The sequence below is a fragment of the Coffea eugenioides genome, chromosome 9, assembly GCF_003713205.1.
Source record: "Coffea eugenioides isolate CCC68of chromosome 9, Ceug_1.0, whole genome shotgun sequence".
Classification (NCBI taxonomy): domain Eukaryota; kingdom Viridiplantae; phylum Streptophyta; class Magnoliopsida; order Gentianales; family Rubiaceae; genus Coffea; species Coffea eugenioides.
Window position 1 is genome coordinate 7,009,745 of NC_040043.1, and position 21,484 is coordinate 7,031,228.

Consider the following 21,484-nt stretch of genomic DNA (forward strand, 5'->3'; position numbering starts at 1 on the left):
TGTACTTTGCTTCAATTCTATAATATTATGGGGGCTTGGTATGTACCCCAGCTTTGTGGCTTGGTCATCATACAGCTAACCTTTAATCCGAGATTAGTCTAGTTTATACTTGTTCAATCATCTTATTTGACCACGTTTGGAAACATACTAATCACTACATTTTAGCACATCCGCGCTCAAGAAAATATTGAATTTACATTCCTAGATGAAAGTTACAAAGATGGCATTTCCTTGGCTTCAAATCCTCGGTCGCATTTCTTGAGGCACTATTGACTGATAACCTTTCGAGTCACAGATGCCTTGAACAAACCCTTTGAGAATTGAATGGTGCCACTAATTCAGCTTCCACTACTGACACTGCTATATCCAAATTGCTTGACCAATCCTCTGCTTTCCATTAACCTCCGTACTCTCACAGCATCATCTGGTCTTCCAGCTTTAGCATATAAATTTGACAATGTCACGTAGTGTCCGGCATTTTCTGGCTCCAGATGGACCAAATGTTCTGAAGCCAGGACTCCAATACTTATGCTTTGCTGTTCCAGAGAGGCAGCAAGTACAGAACCCCAGATATGTTTATCAGGCCCATGAGGCATTTTTCTGATGAAGTCAACAGCATCATCAAGCTGACCAGCCCGTGCTAGTAAATCAACAAGACATGTAAAGTGTCCTGTCTGAGGTTTGAAGCCAAAATCAGTGCTCATCCTGTCAAAAATCTTGAGACCCTCGTTTACAAGACCAGAATGACTGCAAGCTGACAGCACAGAAGCGAATGTCAAAGAGTTGGGGCTAACACCAGAACTACACATCTCTTCAAGGAGTTTAACAGCTGCTTGGCCGCAGCTATTCATTCCAAAGGCTCGAATCATTGTATTCCATGATACCAAATCCCTCGATTCCATTTGAGAAAATACCGAATAGGCAATATCAACATCTCCACATTTGGCATACATGTGAATGAGTGCGTTACAAACCGGACTTGCTAGAGTAAAATTGTCTTTTATAATGTAGGCATGGATTTGTTTCCCGAGTTTCAGGTCACATACCGGCAAAAGAGTGGAAACTGTTGTGTGATCATTCTTAATTCCCATGTTTTGCATGTCTGTGAAGCACTTCACAGCCGAATCCACCCTTCCTAATTCGGCAAAGCCAAGAATCATGGCGTTCCAAGTAACAACATCAGACGTATCCATCAACCCAAATACATGCTCTACGTCTTGAGTTCTCCCACACTTGGCATATAGGGCAACCAAGGCAGGCCCAGCTGACTTGTAAAATGCATTCCCTATTTGAACTTTAATCCCAGAAGCATGAATCTCTTGTCCAAATCTTAACACCCCAGATTGTCGACAGGCAGCAAGGACACTGGAAAGGCAGTCTACATCTGGACAAACTTTTCCTCGGTGCACCATATTCCTAAAAAGATCCAGAGCTTCTACATGTTTTCCTATTCTAGAATAACCAGATATCAAAATTGTCCATGATATTACAGTAGGTTCCTCAATCTGCCTAAATATTATCAATGCGTCGTCACATTGCCCCATTCGACAATAAGCATCCATTACAGAATTCCAAGCTACAATATCAGGCTCCATCCCATCCAATCTCATAGACCCCAGCATTTCCACAGCCAGCTCAGCAAATTCATTATATACGTACCCTGAAATCATTGCATTCCATGACAACGAATCTCTCCCCACCATAAGATCAAAAACCAACCTTCCAGAACCAACCTCCCCACATTTTGAATACATATCAATCAAAGCATTGCAAACCTGGACATTACTTTCCACTCCGCACACAATTACATCTTTATGAAGCTGAATGCCAACTTCTAAATGCAAACTCACAGCGCACGCTTTCAAAGCCTTCGGAAACACGTAATTATCAGGCAACACACCCTTGAATTTCATTTCTTTGTAAGTGAATATGCACTCGTTAAAAATCCCATTTCGTGAGTAGAACGAAATGATAGCAGTCCAAGCGAACACGTTTGGTCCAGACAATTTGTCAAACAACAGGCGGGCGATCTCTATCTGGTTGCAATCTGCATACATTTGAACCAATTTGGTAGACATGAAATAATTCTGTTGAAGCCCATTAATGATGATTTGCTGATGGGCCTGTTTTCCTTGGTTTAGCGCTTTAGAATTGCTGCAGAGTTGAAGCAAATGGTTGAGTTGAACTGGGGTAGGTAATTTGAAATTGGTAGTGTTAACAGAAGAAATTTGTCTACGAAAAGTCCAAAATAGTCTCATCCAAAATGCAGTAGAGTTGCATCTGGGTAGCTAAATAGAAGTTGGTGTACAAATATACGGATATGTCAAATATTTCTTCGTGTCAAATTATTCTGAGGAGGGGACAAAAAAGGGTGTAACTCTTGGGACAATGAACAAACATTTACTCAATTTTCAATGTCGAGATTTTGCTAGTACTTAAGCGTGGACAATCACATATCATAAAGACATAACCCAAAGTCTGTCTACTTCAATAAAATTTCTGATTGAGTTTTGCTACCAATAAATTGCTTACTCGTAGCAGACAATGATGATGCGTCAAAGTTGTACTTTGTGTTTCTAATTTTTAGTAGGATATTAATTCTACATTGTGTATTTCAAGCTTATCCTTGGCAAAAGCCACTTCAAATCAAACTAGTGGTGAATGTAACTGTGCATCTGAAAAATTTGCCAATAAGAAATGGCTAGTTTAAATCCAATAACAGTAAGTATGTTGACAGAGAATTATGATGAAAATTTGATGTCGAATGACTAAATCAAACATGATTCTTAAAACACTAAGGAAAAATCCATATATAACCCCGATAGAGGACAGAAAATGGAAAATAAATAAATAAATAAATAAAAACCCAAGACACGAGGAGGTGGGAATAAGAATTTTAATGCCACTGGTACTATTTAATTTGCAATTTGAAGAAGTTAATAGAACATTTGGCATGTATGACAAACATTCAATCCACTCATTCAACTAACTACTGTAGATAAAACAGGAAAGAACTTAAAGAAGTTTCTAAATCTCTAGGAAAGAGATATGACCCAGGATTGGACATACTGCCTTTTGAAAGCTTGTATAATATAATAATGTCTGAAGAAACAGAAGAGTAAACCCGAAAAACAACCGTTATATTGCTTCAAGAGCTTCTACTGAGCTTGAGATTTCTGGCGCTTTATGTACTGAAGGATTGGCTCTCTGACCTGTGAAAGAAAATGGTACATCTCAGGAGGAGAGAATTATATCAGGATGACAAATATCTAACCAGTTTATGGCGGCAAATTTAGAGCATACCGTGCTTGCTTTCCTGTAACGCTTGCCTTGTGTAGACCTGCTACATAAAACAGTGTCAACTTCATCTTGGAGATTTGTGTTTGATTTATCTCTGCCATTCTCAGCCCCAGCAGCAAAACTCTCCCCAGAAGCCACGGGCTGTCAAACGCCAATACATTAAAATCAAACCACTGAAATATATCAACAAACAGATAGAATTGTGTTGCTTTCAATAGATGGTTTTTGTCATTTCATGACTGAAAAAACCTCAGCTCTACTCATGGGCGTATTTCCATGCTCCTTTCTCTTTGAGACAGTGTGCTCGCTCCTAATGGAACCATTCTCATATCCATCAGATCGGCCTCTAGTACGTGTAAGATCTGATCCAATAGAGTGAAGGCCACCACAGGTGGACAAATCCTTGTGACTATTTCCTAATTAGCCACCAACAACATCATTAATTTCCATTACTGTATGCAAGAGTCATCTCTCTCATCCAAAAGTACAGAGGAGGTATGATCAAGTACCATTTGCCTCAATCTCTAGACGGTTGGGCTTTTTAGTAGATTCATTCACATCCACATCCTGGCCATAAAAAAGTTGATTAGGAATAATTAAAGACGTGCACTATTATATAAGCCTTCTAAGTAAAAGTATAAAAAACGACGACTATCACCATGGCGGCATCCAAGTCCAGGGTTTTCTTGACTTCCAACAACTTTTTCTCTGTCAGATCTGAGTGTATGACTCGCCTCCCTAAGACGAAAAATGAAAATGTAAATGATACAGCTGCTTCCAAACATAAAGACGAACGACGTGTTTGAACTGAATGTACCTAATTTGCGGTTGCTATTAGCCTCAACAAAGCCATCTTGGGTCATTTTATTTATTAACTTTCGCACAGTAGTCAGGTTGGCTTCTCCATCGAGTTTACTCTGAAGCTTTGCAGCAGTGATGTAGTTCATTGGGAGAGCATGATACAAAGCCTGAAAAAAAGAGAGAACCATTTTACAAGCTATGTTGGAATATAGGAAAGAAATAGCGACCTGGACAGCAACTTGACTTCATAACCAGAGTCTTCGTCAAATATGATGCAGGGATAACAGAATTTTGATGAACTCCAAGTTATCCTACCCTTTATTTTGATTCTTATTTTCCAGGTTTTTCCTCAAAATCTCAATCAATCAACCAGACTCGCAATAAAAAACAAAGTAGCTCTGCCCATCGGTTCCAAAGGATGTGCAGTAGTCGAATTGGAAAAATCTCTTCTTGAAACAAAACCCACAGTAGTTGCATTTCCATAGTAATCAGGTAATAAAGAATCAATAGACCCAACTCAAAAATTTAAGCATAAAGTAGACAACATAGCACACTCTTCAGCAGTTCTTTCTATTTCCTTTTCTGGTTACATAAAACCAATGGCAGCTCATATTGCATACTCATGAGCTCAGTAGTATGCTGCAACGTATCCTTAAATGAGGTTGACATACTTTACAGAGGAAATTCTGATGGTCCAAAAGATTAACTGCTAAATGATATTAAACTTTGCCAAACGTGGACAAGAAATTTCAAAATACCTCACCTTCATGTACATAAGACCTTCATCTGTACTGTACTTTCCAATTGGTAACATTTGAACATTGGGTTCTTCTTTCACAACATCAAACTCATAGTCAAATTTCTGCAATTGATACATTGCCAAAAAGGGAAAAGAATTAAGACACGACAACAAATATGAGTAAAAAATGCTAATCAACAAATGAAAAAGTGCAACCTTCTTTTTGTTGATATTATAACTGTCTTCACCAGATTTTGATAGTACACCTTCCTTAATGAGCTTATCCATGATTTCTGATACGAGTAAAACCAGGGCGAAATGATGAAACAGTGGCAACAGTAAGTTTGTTTTGTAATCAGCTTTAGCACAAAACAGGTCTCTGAGTTACCTTCAATCAAAACCTGCAATAGAAATTTACAATGATAGCATGAACCATATTCCTTTACTATGAAGGTGCTTAATTAAGCTTATTAGAAGATTTTCAAAGAGATCGATTTTCTTTAACATAATTTCACCATATAAACTACTGCTTACCACTGAGATATCTGGAAAGTTTGCGAGAATGTCAGTAAGTTCAATGGTTTCAAGGTGGTAGGCGTTGATCCAGTCCTTTACCCGCTCTAATTGTTGTTCATCCTCTGCTGGATCCTGAGTATCATCTGAACAAATAGCTTGCCATGGATCAGATTGTGATCCTGAAGTCCAGTATTATTTTTTAAGCAAGTAGATGTATACCTTCATCAACAGTGGTGCCATTTTCAGGACCCTGCTGCTTTTCTGCCAAAAGAATAATATTTGCTGAATTACATAAAAGGTGAATCTTCAAGAATTTGCAAAGCACAACACAATAATGTCCATTTACCGACTGGCGCAACTATGTATTGATCTTCATCTGACATACTGGCCTGAAATGAATTCCAGTTAAAAAGTTTTAGTATGTTGAAACATCTTGAATTATGTATGCAAGAGGGAAAGTTTAAACAGAAAGTGCTATTGAGACATTACATCACTATCAGAATCACTATCTCCGTCAGTCTGAGAAGAATCAGCAGCTCCCAAGCTCACTTCATCCTGGTTTTCATCATGTTCATCCTCACAAGGATCAAGCACACTCTTAACCTACACAAGTTCCCATCACAATCAATGTGGATTAGATGCTGCCCTTGACCTAAATAGCATAATTTCCCGCAGCTACATCATTTACCTTCAGAGTTAGTACCAAATGCTTGCTGTTGACATTTCCAACCTCCATCTTGAGAGGAATTTTACTCCAGGGATTTTGAGCTTCCTCTTCTGTGCAGCCTCGGAAGAAAGGAGGCTCATAATCAGCAGGCTGCAAGATCAAGAGTTTTTCTCTTACTTTATGTGGACAATATAAGGAAGCCAAGCAAATGCACAACTTTAAAGAATCCATAAATGCAACTTTATGGAGGTGGATTAATCCATGAGATAGCTGCCATATGCATGGCCATAACTACTCGAGTCCTAACAGAAGACTAAACTATCCCCCTCATATACTAATTACCTAAATATTTCCGATATAGAAGATTAGAATACCTCAAAGAGTATGACAGTAAATTATGGAATCCTTGAATATTTCAATTTCTGTGTCATGTACTCCAAAGAAGAAAATGGATAGACAATCTATGTGTGTATACAATTTAACTACCTGAAACTCAAATAATAGTTATTAAAGTTCTTTAGAAACTCAATAATACAATGAGTGGTGGAAATAACTGGTAAATTATAACTTGATAAATCACATACCGTGATATCCTCATACAAGAGCTTCATCAGGATAATACGCTGAAAGAAAATAAGTATGTTAAGTTTAGAATCATGGAAACAGAAAATGACCTCAAGTATGAGTAACAGAAGTAATTTCAATTTAAGTTTAAAAATAACAGTAAAGTACCTCTTCTGGCATCTGGTCCAGAGTTCTCATCAGTTGAACCAATGTTCTGACCATCTTACATGCAGAACTCCTGAAAACAATGGCTTGCATAAAACTCCAAGCCACTCTTGAAATAAAGTAACATTTTCAACATAACAACAACCAGAATCTAGATCCACTTATCTTGCTTGAACTACCTCATCTCATTGGGAGTAACTTCTTTTGTGGAATTGCATTTGAAGGTCCCTCCCTTCTTGGTTCCAGAACGATTAATGTTCATTGAAACTTCTTGAGAATCAGAATTTGGATAACTGAAAGAAACTGTGGGAACAAATGTGTTAATATATGACCAAAGCAACAGTGGAATGTTAAAAAAACAAATTTCCTAAAACAGAGAGCAGTATCTATGTCCTGCTTTATGTATTATGTTCATCACTAAGCAAATTTTAAAGTGGTATGAACCTAAGCTGTAGAAGCACAAAGGTAGTTCCTCAAGAAAAAAACTAAAATGCAACTGTCTTTGTCTGAATTCATGATTTAGTGTTGTTGTACAAAATATCACATGTAAAAGATGATACGGTGTTGTCAACATTATCTCCACGACAACAAATTCCTGCAGAGCAAATTTAAATTGTAGCATCTTACATGCATATTCTTCAATCATTGGCCCTTCAACAGCTTCACACACACAAAAGAGAAGCGTTTTCAGGTACTTCTTCTGTAATGCATCATAAACACCTACAAATGAAAAGAAACATGCGTGAAATAAAATAGAGAGAATAAGATTCTGAGCTATAATTCCAGCAGATAAGGAGATAGACAGGCCTTTTTCCATCCAGTCAATGAGTCTGCGTGACTCCGCATCCATTGGCATTAGTTTCTTAATTTTCATATCTGATAATAAGGCAGAGAGTAATGGAATCAATCCTGAAACTCAGTAAGCACATTTAGCACAAGTGTCATAGAAAGTTTACCCAAAGCTGGAACAGATTTGTCAGTGAAATATTTCTCAGGGAAAAGGCCCCTGATGTAACTAATGTTGAATATTGCAATTCGCAGCAGATTCCTCGTCTGTTGATTGTCACAGATAAAATAAGATGGAGCGGTTCGTGGTGTCCTCAACAGATAAGAGTATTCAGATATTAGAAACCTTAACCAAAGAAAACAATCTAAAACACAATCGAGATTTGCTCCAAGTAAAACAAACAGAAAATAACCATTCTCAGTTTTGCAGGAGGTTTTACCAGGGAGAACTTGGTAAATTAGACTTATATTATGATTAACAGAGATTATAGCACATCATTAACCAAAACAGGGGACGAATCAGATTTCTCCATTGGATAACCGAGTAATTAAACAACTATAACTAAATTCAATGCTAATTGTGTGTACAATTTGCGTAATACTCCTCTACTCTCTCATCTCTAAGAAACTTGATCAAAACACATGAGATGAACAAGCAAACATCAGGCAGAATTCATCATTTAAAAGCGCAATATCTCCAGTTAAAACTCCAATACAGTTAAATTCTTATGAGAAATACTCAAGGACGCAAACTGCTTCAAAAGTCAATATCTGGAAACTACATTAGGCCATGATTTGTGTAATTTTTCATTCATCATCCAAAGATAGAACCTCCAGTGATCAAAATTCTACACTAAAATGACAACTAAAATATGGCTCCATGAGCAAAAAGAAGATCAGAAAATATGGCAACTAAAATGACGGAAACAGCTCCATTGCATCATCTGATCAAATTAATCAAAACAAAAGACGAAATAACAGCACCATCAACTCGAGCAACATGCATACCGAACGTTGAAGATAGAAGAAAAAGCTACTAGTACTCAAACTTTTAACAAAGTAAAACATTTAAAAAAAAAAATCAATGGATCAAATCACCAGGAGAAGCGAGTCCTGCTCGGTAATCTCCGATTCCTTCACTTTCTGCACAACAACCTGAAAACAAAGAGGAATTCATGGTTAAAATTTCTGGAAATTCATGCCGCACGCGATCGGAGCTGAGAAAAAGCGACGAAGTTTGAAGGAATGCTAAAAATCTCGAAGAGATTATCTTAGCTCACCATTTTTGTTTCTCGTTCCAGAATCTGTTAGAGAGAGAGAGTTGGAAAACTTGGAGAGAAAGAACGAAAGAAAAATTTGAAATGCGTTTGTAGTAAAACGGAAAGATGCTGAAATGGAATGAAGAAGAAGAAGAAGAAAACTGGCGGGAGTTTATATAGAGACGTCAAAGTTAACGCGTGGTTAATTGCAATTAACTGTGGTTAACTGGGCAATGTGGATTGCATGAGGGGAGGGGCAGACTTGTATTTCTCTTCAAAAGTCGGGGCATTTGGATATAGAGTGGTATTCATCTTTTCTATTTTTTTTTTGGTTTGAGAAAATAATAAGTAAGGAATTTACGATTTTTCCTTTTACTTTCTGTAATTTATGAGAAAATAAATTATGGTGACGGATTAATCATATTAAGCGCCGGTGTGCATTTAATTGGTAAGAAATTAAACAAAAAGAGTAAAAAATATTAGGTCATTGTGTGAATGTTGCCTATGGAATTTTCTTGTTTTCCATATTTCTTTATATAATTTCATGGGTTTTTTCTTGTATGTTTTGACCTTTTTTTTTTTTGATATATATATAAGTAGGAGATTTTAAATTCAAAACTTCATACTTACGATCTCTCCTACCGTACTACCCAATCCAATTTCATGAATTGTCGCATTGACACATTGTAATTCTATTTCATAAATGGTTTTTACACAATTATATTCTATTACCTTTTCTTTTGCAAGGACGTGGAATATTAGAGCAAATACACAATTGCACAAATAAAAAAAAAATTAATAAGAAGAAGAACAGTGAGTGCGGAATTCTGCATTGGACTTGCAATCCTTTGTTCACCTTTTAAACAATGAATCTTGTTACAGTTAGGTGCTCTGAGCCACCATATTCACAATGCTTTTGCAGAATTTTTTGTATTGCTTCCCTCCTTATATTAACAATGATGTTAATTCACCAAAGCTACTCCAAGTCATTAAGCATGACTTGTCCATCTTAGCTTCCCTGATCTCAACTGTTGAGACCTTCTATCCTTGAGAAACTAAAGCTTATAGAGATATTTCAAGAAAAGTTGGAAATCAATCCAGCATAGCGCAAAAATTACAAAATCTATAAAGAACTCAATAATTAGTACTTATTTTACTAGCCCTTGTAAAACACCCCTCTAATCTTACAATGGCATTCTTATAGAAGAGATCATATGCCAGATAACGGCTGCCAACTGGGAAAAATGGAGCCATACCACACAAGAAAGAACTAAGCAAAACTAAGAAGTTAATCTTTTTTTTTTTTTTTATGGAGGAATAAGAAGTTAATCTTCATCATTTCTTTTCTATAATATACAAAAGAAAGAACAATGTCAAACCACCCAGCTAATCTGCAATTCTCTCAAACCTAAGACTGCCTTCATCCAAGACAGCCATGTGCTTCCTTTTCTTGGATAATTTAGTAGAACTTTGCCCATCAGTGTACTGAGCAGCTGTACGAGCCCGCAGTTCCTCTAAGCTCTCACCTTCTTTTGCTCTCTCCAAAACCTGAAGGTCAGAACAGCAATCAGATAACTTGGAACAGATATTTGGAGGATATATGCATGTTTCAAGAGGTCTCAACTAACATACCAGATGGCGACCATACAGATGGGTGTTAGAAAGAGCTTGAAGAGCATTCTTTGTCTCTTGCTTTGTCACATATTCCACAAAGGCAAAACCTCTGTGCTTCCCAAACCTCATTGGCAACCTCAAATGCTTTATCTGGTTCCGTATCATACTTACGATGTCAGTCAAAGAGAATAAATTTCAATGAATATGATAGAAAAAGAGGCTGTTCAACTTTAGTCCACCTCAATCGCCAGAAAGAAAGAAAAAACATTTAAAAACAACCATACAACAAAAACTTTTTTGTCAGAAGCCCTTCAGCTTGATTCTCAATTTATTTCCCTTCTCTTCTTTACTTTTGGGCCGACAAGGGGGGAGGGGGAGTGTGGTGGTAAGTGGGGTTGCCGCAATTTTGATAACTGCCTCAAGATGAAAGCCCAAGGTATGATGTAGGACATTGGCAAGGCGTTGAGTCTTTGCCAGCCCCCCAACCCAACCCCAACCTCTCTTTCTCATTTTTTGGAAATTTCATGAAAGACTTTCGTCCGACTCTAGAAAAACCAACAGAAAACATTTGACAAGCTAGAAACAACAAAGAAAGAAAAGGATGGCATGATTCTGCTGTCAGGTTTGAAAGAGGCAGCATAGCACACAGAAGAACTGCAAATTGTGCCACAACTGAAACTCAGGTGACCTATAAACCTCATTAGCTGGTGTGAAACATGCTTATCACCGTGATCTTGTGAGCTTATATATAGCATATTGAACTGTCACTGCTGATTATGCTTGATGTTCAAAATAAACAGAGTTAGTATCTGTAATCCACATGTAAGAACCTAAATGGAGTGCAGTAGTTCATTTTGAGGTCTAGTTATTACTTAACCAAATAAGTAACTTATCAATCATTAATTCAACAACACAATACTCTACTACTTATGGTCGTGACTCTTAACATGGCAATAAGTAATAGCTACCTGGCCAAATGGACTGAATAATTGTTTAAGATCTTTCTCCGTCGCCTCAAAAGCTACATTTCTCACTATTAATTTTGTCGAACTCCTATCATTCTCCCCTATTTTAGGCACTTGTTCGTCCTTCTTAGCATGACAAAGTTGCAAAATAAGTGCGTGCCCATCTAAAACAGTTCCCTGGGGCAAGGAAAAGAAACTGAAATTAGTAACTCAAAACAGTCTAAAAAGGTTTAAAGGTTGCATGAACAATAAATATTACCTGTAAATCTCTGCAAACATTCATTGCTGTATCCATGGAATCAAACTCTATAAAACCAAAACCCATAGAAACATTTTTCCCATTCTTTACATGTTTCTTCACCTGAATGCGAAAACCATTGAGTACAGGAAAGCATCTAAACATGTGAGTGATGACAACAGTAGCACTGGAAGTAACATGTTCTGAACTTCTGATGAAGTTAAGAGAATAAGAAGCAGAAGCATTACCCGGACACTCTGTACTCTTCCTTCCTTCAGGTGTCCAATGAAATGCGTTTTCAAGCTCTCATCAGATGTTTTGAAGTTCAGGTTCTTCACATACAAAGATCTCGACTGTATGACCAAAAGATGGCAAACAAATGAGTTCTAGAATGGACCCTCAAGCTCAAACACATGACCCTAACTGCAGCTCATGCACCAAATAACTCGAGAACATTATGGAGGTCAATAGTAGGTAAATCACTAAGATCAACATTGTCTGAATCAAATTGTGTTTCCTAATTGAAGCTTGATCTAAAGGCAACCAAGCTTTACTCATTTGCCACAAACAGACAACAGACACACACACAGAGACACAGAAGGAAGGCCACTGGATATTTTAACTTAAGATTATGTTTCCTAATTGAAGCTTGAGGCGGTGACAACCAACCTTGACCCATTCGGAACCTTCACGTAAGGAATTAAAATCGTCTGGAGGGGTATTAGTTGCGATGAACCATCTTTACTCCCTTACTTCGTCAAAGGCAGCTAGTTATTCTAGATATTATCACGTGGAAAGAGGAAAGAGAGTTGTATTTTGTCTATGACAAGTGTCAGCAACTACAATAATCAACACACACTAACAGTTTTTACTTTCTCCACAGTGAAGTTTAGTCAAAACACCCGAACCCAGCGGAACTTATAATTGGTCATATGCAGTGCCTTTAAAGCCAACCAAATTGATAACTTTGAAATCAAGATAAACATTATAATTCATGAAATCTGGGCAGGAGGACACAAGTCCTTTATAACTCTTAAGTGCAACTAAAGCTTGAGCTGTAACACGCAGGCTTGACTTTCATGCATCCATAAGTCACATTTTTCTGATAACCCCCCCCCCCCCCCAAGCACAACCAAAAAAAAAAAGAAAATCAACAACAACAAAACTTCATTTAAAACATAGGAACTGTAGAAGGGAGAAGGGACTATAACCACACTCAGCACCACCTAGTTGAAAACCAATAGAAGATTTAAACAAATACACAATAATTGTAAGATGAAAACTACCAATGAAGAAGAGTGATGACATGAAATAGCTCATATTATCACCTCAACCCTGTCAGGATCAACGTCAGCATCCGTAATTCCTCTTTGTTGCTCTAACAAAACTTTCTTTACATCATGCTCACCAACAACATTATCATCTGAACCATCTGAAGATGATGCATTTTGACTAAGGATGTTTGCAGGTGCCCATTCCAAGTACAGTGGAGCATCTCTACGTCACAATAAGAGATGTCATTATTAATGTCACTAATATTTACCATCTTGCAGATTTTCTTGAAATTAAAAGTATCACCATCAGGTTAAAAAGCTAGAAAAGCCAATCTCTAAACTAGGGAGGTCAATTAATTGACTGAACATGTCATTAAATACGTTCAAAAACCCACAAACAACAAAAGAAGCTGTCTGCATGGCATCTTTCAAACTTGAGGATACATTTTATACTATGAGAAGCAAGACACAATGATATTAAAGTGCATTGGCAAATTGGATAGTAATCTCACAATTCAAGTACTCAAGTTATTTATGTAGATGACTAATGATAGCAGTTTATCCACATAAATTGGATTTAGATACGTGAATTTTTGCTTCAACTAAATCAGACACATATGATAAAGCTTTCAAACATGTACTCATGTAAGCATAATTGTGGTTAAGCCAGCATAATATTCAACTAAATGTGAACCAGCACATAAATTAAAAAAATTCTACACTATTTCCCGCAAAGAACCTTTAACAACTGCACAAATATTTTGCCTAAGAAGCATGACTACAGAAAGCACAACAAGCAATGTAACCATAAAAACAAGGCCATGTACATCATGAATTTCTAAAGGAGAGAATGGGAGGAAAGTATGACAAGCAAGAAAGAGAGCATATGTATGTAGACAAGATACAAGAAGACAGCAGGCAAGACATAAAGAGAATTATTTCAAACTCCCAGCAGATTATAAACAAGAGGAAATTAAATCAGCACGGCATGGAACTTAATTCAAATGCATGTCTCCTCTAGATTACAAGTTTTTTTTTGCAAGAGACAAACATCCAAAACCTTCTATAAAACAGGGTCAGCAAAAGGGATTTCAGGCACCTCCCATCTTCCAACAATAATGCCAAAAAAAGCAAGCACTCAGATGGTGCATGAGACCAAGAATTTGAAAACAACTATCTGAACCTCAAGAACTATTAGTTTCATTTCTCTATCAAAACAGCCTTGTTGGTCCTTGTAAAAGGCTAAATCTATAGAAAGGAACATGGAAGAACACTGAGTTGTGGCCAGGCCAACCCTTAAATCAATAGAAAAAGCTCAAAGCAAGACATAAAATTAGCATATAACTGCTTGAAAATATAGAAAATAACTCAACCAGTATCCAATATGCCAAATAACTTGGATAGGAAATGAAAATTAGCTCCTTTAAAAATGATAAACAGGATTGGAAGCAGCTGCTGCAAAGTATCATGAATCCATTATCAATCATGCATGGTTCCTATGAAATACAAGAAAAAGTCCTTATGTTTTGCTTCTATGAAACAAAATCAGCAGTCTGTCTACATATTCTCCACCACAATGCAGGATGGATTTCAATAGTTTACATATTGTTAAGAGAAATGAAGCAGCTTAATGCAGCACTTGGGCCATGAATATCAGATTTTCCCATGCTTCATCGCTAGGTTATGACCAACTCATAACCAAATATTCAACAAATTTGTTCCATTTACTTAATGTGTAACACTATTACATACACAAGTAGCATGTAAAACCTTGCTAGCTTTGACTCCATGACAAATTGAGAGTTAGAATCAGCTGAAGACTTTAGTTGGTTTCCCCAGCTTAAGAAACCACTATCAAAGCTTCCACGCATCAAGGACATGATAGAAGAGTGCCAAGCACAGATACCAGATCTACAGGCAAATAATGAATGCAGACAATGAGTACTAATAGTGAACGAGGGTGCAAAACATACTTGTAACGCTTGTAAGCTAAACCCCTGAAAGCTGCACGTGCTTCAGCCGCTTCAAGGAAGACAACCTAAGTTTCGCAATAATAAGATAGCATAAGAATCTGAAGCATTTAAAAGAATAACCATAGTCTATCCAGTTTCTTTATCATGATATTTCAATTCTCTATATAGCATGAAAAAAATTTCTATCCCTAAATATCACTACACACATTTTGCTCAACTTTTGTCCAATGCCCACCACTGAAAGTTGTAGTAGCGTGGTTTAAATTTTAAATATAAAAATGTTGACATTAACTGTGAGTATGGGAGAGAGAGTATATATTGTCTTTGCTCGAGCGTAAGCCTGTGTATACAGGTGTGTGAATGTGTCCACACCTGCATGCCACTAGCTATTATATGCAAGACAGATAGCACAAGACACAGCTCCAGTCAGAGAAATAATGCAAAAGATTTTAGTGCTATATATGAAGTTGATATCATGAAAAGGTGTGGAAGCCATTCACCAATAATATGTAAGACACAGCTCCAGTCAGAGAAAAATCATGCAAAAAGTTTAATGCCAGATATGAAGTTGATATGAGTCAAAGTGATCTAGTCAACTCAATGTCTAACACGTGAAAAAATGCATGTAAAGAACAATTCAGAAAATGTAAATATTGGTGTGATAGCTCGAGAAGCCAGAACGAATATGATCTGAGCAATAAAGCATGAAAAAGATACAACATAAAGACGAATAGGAAGTTTTCCTATTTTAAAAGTGAAAAAAATAAGTAAATCCATAAAAAATTAAAAAACCTAAAAGAAGTGCTCTATGTGCATCTTCAAGGTCAACTATGTCGAATGTTCAGTAACACAACGTAAAATGGACAGCGTTCATTTGTCACATCCCAAAAGCAGGGAAAAGAAAAATTTTCAAGCAGAGAAGATGCATACCAAAGCCAAGGTTTTTGACGGAGGTAAAATTATTTTGTCCAGGCTCCCATATTTCCCAAACATGTTAGCTAGTTCACCTTCAGATGATCCATAAGGCAAGTTCTTCACTAAAATAACATGGTTGCTTCTTTTTATACCATCAGTTTTTCCAGAAGCAAAATCCTCCAAGGAAGCAACATTGACCCCAGCATTTGCCAAAGCCTTTTTTGTCTCCGCAATCACTTGAGTTTCTCCAAGAGCAATACGAACAGCCAAGTCATCAGCTTCCTTATCTAAAAGGTCGCTCTTACTTACGCCAAATTTTCGAGCAATATTTTCCACAACCTACAATTTATGAAGCAAGTGAAAAAGAATTAGAGTTTGCTCCACATATACAAATTAGGAGAAGACATGGAAAAAGAAACTATTACAGACAATACCAATCCATAGTCAAAGATGAACATATTATGATGCCATACAAGATATAGAAATGATTATTACACCAAAATAAAGCAAATTTAAAGACACTGAGGGAATCCTAAAACAAAACCACAGGAAAAATTGTTTTGGATAAATTAAGACTAAGCAGGAAAAATTATCCTAACCACCGCAAGATAAGAAAGAATTAAGGAGAAACCAAATTAAAATATAAGAACCAAATAGCAGTATAACCATTATAAGAAAGGATAAAGTAATATAGGAACATATCAAGCATCAAACTCTGTCCAACAATGTACATACAGTTGACAGAGAAAACCAATAGCGTAACTTGTAGGGTGAGAAATGCTCAACAGGTATGACATTGAAGTTGAGACTCTAAATGAGGAAAACCTGCAGATGCGAACCTCTAGTAGATATGAGAAACAATATTCTTGTCCCCCAAAAAATAAAAAATTCTCTAGCACATGCATAACTAAAATTAGTTCTAAAGAACTAAGGCAGTACTTGAGCAACCAAAGCAGCTGACTACATCAGACACCCAAACAACTAGAAGATTAAAGATGCTATAACATTCAGAGGAAATCCTGATTTAGGAAAGAGGTTAAAAACATTGACAGCTTTACTCAGCAGCTTTACTCAGTTGAAAGGAAGACATCAAAACTAGAGGTTGCAATTCGCGGGCAATGGATGAAGTGGAGAGAGCTAGCATTTTGCATGGCACCAAAGGGAGTTGTACCTTTTTTTTCCTATTGTTGCTTTCTTTGCAATAACACATTTTCACTATATAGTGTACCTATGTGAGGAGAAATCTAGATTCATTTTCAGTCCTTAATCTAAAAACATAAAAATGACATCATTATCGGGGGCTGCATTTGTTCTTTTTCTCTCCTTGAGAACAAATGCATGCACCAAAATCACTCAATCAATCATTTGAATTCTATCTTCTTTTCATCTTTTCATTCTCAGGAACAACACGGATAGAAGTCATGCACATGAGGTACAGTATGTCCAAAAGAGTGCATTCTTCCAAAAGCTCAACAAAAGTATTCACAACGTAAAATATCAATTAATGCAGAATGCAAACATAATGCTGAATTATCCAATAAACATGTGTTTCCTTCAGGTTTTGAACTCCAAACATTTGTGCTTGCTATAACATAATATTATCGCCTAAAGCTGATCGTTGTTTTCATATTCTTTTTTAAGTCCTGTCAGTACTCGTCCCTCTCTCTCTTCAATTGTGTAATGGGTAGTGGGGTTGCAGATGAATAGGATAATGTAATCAATCTCCATAAGTTCTTAAACACAGAGGCCAACAGCTAAACTAATCATCTTACAACTTAAATATTAACACTCATTTAAAGAAAATAACGATATATACTATTCGCTCATTATCATGTTGCCCCAATGATAAAATGTTACCTAGTGATAAAGCTATTATTGCTCCCTGCAGTAAGACAGAAGGCCTGTTTTAATGGTAAAGCACCAAATTACACAACAAATTCTCCAATCCTATGGAAGAATAACTACTCCTTTTGTCTTGGGAGAGAAGGATAAAAGTCATTGGATGAAAGGTCCACGACATGAATGGGCTTAATCTGGCATTAAACCAGAAGCAATCTCTATGAAGGTGTTTGCCCAGTGCTCAACGTACCATTATCTTGAAGCTTTAGAAGAAGAAACCAAAGGAAGACTTTAGAACAAGCAATTGATGAAGAATACACCAGGTAATTTTACTCTTGTAGTCAACATACTCGATGGAGCGACTTCGGGAATTGTAAATAAAGCTTTTCTCCTACTCTTTGTTAGGGACTGGCAAGCAGCCTTGTTGTATGTTGGGTTGAAAAAGAAGCAAATAGAAACGAGAAGAATAGAATAGAAAGCTAGGAATCCTGATGATGAAATAGAAGGTCAAGAAACTTAAACAAAATCCTCATCAAATTTTAAGGGTAAACTCAAAAACATATGCAAATCCTGCAGAGCATTATAAATTCTTTCTGAGTCAAGCTGTGAAGATGAGTAAGAAACATACTGTATCAGGGCGCATGAACAAGCTATTCCATGATCGTGTATTTCCACTAGCCTCAGATGTCTTCCTCTCCTCCACCTTCTGTTGCTTAAAGGTTTTTGCAGACTGTTGAGTCAACACATTGGTCCTACAACACAAGAACAGTAGAAGTGTGGCTCTTGTCAATCAGACAGCTTCTAAACAAGTACACAGGATACATTATTGATATTTAAACCTTCACATCGACGTAATTTTCCCTGTATGCATTTCAAAAAAGAAAAAAGAAAAGGAAGACCAACAATCTCTGCAGAATAGAAAAATCTAAAAATTTAACGGGGAAAAAAACTTACTTTTGTTTCCAGGAAGAACTGTTTTGTTTTGCCACCATAACATGCAGTAATCTTCCTTGGAAAATGGAACTATCCAGTTCTTCTAGTGCCCTAAAGAAATCTAGAAATTAGCTGCTTGAATTTTCAGATGCACATACGATGAATACAAATTTACACGACTTTATGCAATAGAATTACAAATGACATGCTCTCAAAATAAATAAAATATGCCAAGGAAAGACGGAAAAAAGAACCCTAACATGCTATAGAACTCCTTGGGAGAAGAAAATTTCATTGTTAATATAGTGACAAAAATAAAGTGAATGATGCAAAATATGAATCAGATCTAGATATTGAATTTGCATCACTAATACATGTAAGAAATGATTTATTCAAACAAAAAATCTAGCTTAAATCTTCAAGCACAATCCAATCCAATCGAATGAGGTAAAACTCAGATTTCGCACCTTGATGGTGCAAAATACTTTGCAATTTGAAGTCTAATGGAAACTAATACCAGCAAATTTTCATAAAAAAAGCATATTTCTGACTGTTTCTCGATACAGTACCTAGAAGCAGATTCTGGAAGCGCATATAGAACATAAGCAATCCCCTTGGACCGTTTCGTATCTTTATCCACAACAATATGGACTTGCAAGACAATTCCAAATTTTCCAAAGTGCTCTTCAAGTTCCTCTTCTCTAAAGTCATTATCAGAAGTCAAAAGATAAGAATGTCACAAATTGGAAAGACCGTGGTTATTGCCATTCTGGCAACTTACGTTATTATGGTATGATTTTAAGAAGAAGAATGTTCAGTACTTACGTGGTAGTATATGGCAAATTACGGACAAATAGACGGCCACTCTCCAGAACTTCTTTTGGATCTTCCACAGTTGATGATGGTCCTTCAGTCTCAATCAGTTCATCAACAGGTTCTTCACCATCTCCATCTTTGTCATTTTCTTGTTGGACATCTTCTTCATCTTCATCTTCAATATCCATTTCATCTTTGGTTTGCCTCTGAGAATCACTGTTACCATTTTCGATATCTCCTTCCTCATAACTATCCTCATTTTCTCCATCTTCACCTTCTGAATCTGACCACTCTTTCTTTACTCGACTTCTGAAATAATCCATATCAGATATAACATCATCGTGAACTGGATTTTGTGGTTTATCTGCATCTAGAGTCTCAGATGACCTATTTTCCTCTTCATCACTTTCATTTAACTTTGATTTCTGGTCACCTTTTCTCACTTCACTTTGCTTATCTCCAATCATTTTTCTTTGATCTGTTGAGGTAGCAGTTAGGCTATCATTAGCCCACAACTTTGACTTACTTCGTGGCTGCATGACGTCAAGGAATTCCTGAAGCTGAGGATCGTCATTGCCATCATCCTTCTTATTCTTTTCCTTTTTCTTCTTCTCTTTTGAGTTTGCAATCTTTGAACTATTTGAACCAGGCACTTCCTTTCCCTCCTCTGATGATTTCTCTTGTTTCTTCAATGAGTGCCTACTCCAAGGACGTGGAATATTTGGATCTCCAACTTTCCTGGCAATCTGGCCAAATGTAGATGAATTTACTCTCAGAAAAAGAAAAAAATCAATGACAAAATCTTTCCAAGTGAAATGAACTTTGTCTACAATTGTAGTAACAGGTACTATAACAAATAAAATACAAATGAGGTACTAATGTCTAAGACAATCAACTGATGTCATCCTTCAAGCATTTAAGCTAAACTCTTTATTCTTCAATATTTTCGTTATATACTAAAACTATTATTAAAAGAGCAAGGAACTTGCCATTGCCAGGAACCTATAGCAATACAAAAAAGACCATTTCCAACTCATTTGGAAAGATCATTCTTTGCTCACTTTAAACTTTCAGGAATTCACTACTATAAGAGAACTTCAAAACTTGCAAAAGGTGACTGTACTAACTTAATCATGCTTACAACAAATTTATTTTGTAAGAATAGTTTAACTTCAAACCTTGCCAAATCAAACATACTAACTTCTAAAATCATCAATCTTCAAAAACTCATCCATGTTAGCATATTTCTTCAAACACAGTTAATAAAAGTTCAGAATTGCTACCAAAAATACCAAATAGAGAAACTGACCAAGAAATGAATAGAAAGGGTAAAAAAGAATCACACCTCGCAAGTAATTCTACAAGTATCCATGAAAGACCTATGGAAAAACTTGATAGCTTCCTCTGCTTCTTGCTCCGTTCGAAATCCTAAAAACCCAAACTGCCTACTCTTCCCATCCCTGCTCAAAACATAAAAAAACATACCAAGCAAAAAAACTTCAAAAAAAAACCCCGCGAAAATTCAACAATGACATCCTCATATTGCATAAAATAATTAATATCAAAAATTAATAACCAACAAACGCAAAAAAATGTATACTTGGTACGCATGAGCTTGGCATCAGTAACTTCACCCTTTTGGGAGAAGAATTCTCTGAGACGATCTTCACCAACGTACTTCGGCAAATTCTTCACACATATTCGAGACCTTTTCCATAAATGCACAAGCAATTAGTACAACAGTTGCAACTTAACTTCCAATAGAAAAAAAAAAGCTAGAATTAAATGATGGAGACTTACATTGCTTTGAATTTCCTGTTAGAATCAGCTCTATGCGTATGAAAGAGAAGAAGGGTGAGAAAATGAAGTTACTGGGATTCTGAATTTTGAGGGTTTTGAGGTTTTTCTCCACAGGAGAGAAAATGTGGCCGGTGGCGGCGAAGTCCTGAGCGGCGCCGAAGCTGCGGCAGGGTGACGAAAGAAAGCACGAAAGTAAGAGTTAGTTTATCTTTTGGGTTAATTACACTAAAACCCCTTATGTTTATAGTTAATTAGTTACCCCCTCAACAGCCTAAACAACTACTTTTTTTTTTTCAACATGAGCAGTATCCTAATTTTGC

The 21,484-nt window shown here is 36.6% G+C and overlaps 3 protein-coding genes across 3 annotated transcripts; all 3 read right to left on the reverse strand.

Moving 5' to 3' along the window:
- LOC113783677 (pentatricopeptide repeat-containing protein At2g03380, mitochondrial-like) lies at nt 1-2,273 on the reverse strand. The gene has a single exon (XM_027329882.1). The coding sequence runs from the start codon at nt 2,256-2,258 to the stop codon at nt 339-341; it is 1,920 nt and encodes a 639-aa protein (XP_027185683.1). The 5' UTR covers nt 2,259-2,273; the 3' UTR covers nt 1-338.
- Nucleotides 2,274-3,142: 869 nt separating this feature from the next.
- LOC113782087 (meiosis-specific protein ASY1) lies at nt 3,143-10,051 on the reverse strand. The gene is made up of 22 exons (XM_027327999.1): nt 9,986-10,051; nt 8,637-8,693; nt 7,709-7,805; nt 7,560-7,628; nt 7,380-7,472; nt 6,932-7,055; nt 6,756-6,825; nt 6,608-6,646; nt 6,045-6,173; nt 5,846-5,959; nt 5,703-5,745; nt 5,576-5,617; nt 5,375-5,499; nt 5,229-5,241; nt 5,057-5,133; nt 4,865-4,963; nt 4,118-4,268; nt 3,959-4,038; nt 3,831-3,867; nt 3,550-3,716; nt 3,304-3,441; nt 3,143-3,212 (listed from the first exon to the last, which is right to left on the reverse strand). Exons 1-22 carry the CDS (start codon nt 10,049-10,051, stop codon nt 3,159-3,161), a joined length of 1,884 nt encoding a protein of 627 aa, XP_027183800.1. The 3' UTR covers nt 3,143-3,158.
- Nucleotides 10,052-10,107: 56 nt separating this feature from the next.
- LOC113781978 (multiple RNA-binding domain-containing protein 1) lies at nt 10,108-21,351 on the reverse strand. Its single transcript, XM_027327881.1, has 15 exons — nt 21,165-21,351; nt 20,965-21,072; nt 20,710-20,824; nt 19,374-20,110; nt 19,118-19,249; nt 18,570-18,659; nt 18,244-18,367; nt 15,792-16,115; nt 14,862-14,926; nt 12,943-13,111; nt 11,863-11,967; nt 11,636-11,737; nt 11,380-11,553; nt 10,430-10,561; nt 10,108-10,345 (listed from the first exon to the last, which is right to left on the reverse strand). Coding segments are annotated over exons 1-15 (2,541 nt in total). The 5' UTR covers nt 21,167-21,351; the 3' UTR covers nt 10,108-10,183.
- Between the last annotated feature and the right edge of the window lie 133 nt (nt 21,352-21,484).

Coding starts and splice junctions, on each gene's coding strand:
- LOC113783677 (XM_027329882.1), bottom strand. CDS start 2,258: ATGAGACTATTTTGGACTTTTCGTAGACAAATTTCTTCTGTTAACACT.
- LOC113782087 (XM_027327999.1), bottom strand. CDS start 10,051: ATGGCTCCATTTTTCCCAGTTGGCAGCCGTTATCTGGCATATGATCTC. Junction 4,964..5,056: donor ATAATATCAACAAAAAGAAG/GTTGCACTTTTT, acceptor TATCAATTGCAG/AAATTTGACTATGAGTTTGA. Junction 3,868..3,958: donor TGGACTTGGATGCCGCCATG/GTGATAGTCGTC, acceptor TTTTATGGCCAG/GATGTGGATGTGAATGAATC.
- LOC113781978 (XM_027327881.1), bottom strand. Junction 11,554..11,635: donor ATGTTTGCAGAGATTTACAG/GTAATATTTATT, acceptor TCCTTGCCCCAG/GGAACTGTTTTAGATGGGCA. Junction 10,346..10,429: donor ATCTGTATGGTCGCCATCTG/GTATGTTAGTTG, acceptor TCTGACCTTCAG/GTTTTGGAGAGAGCAAAAGA.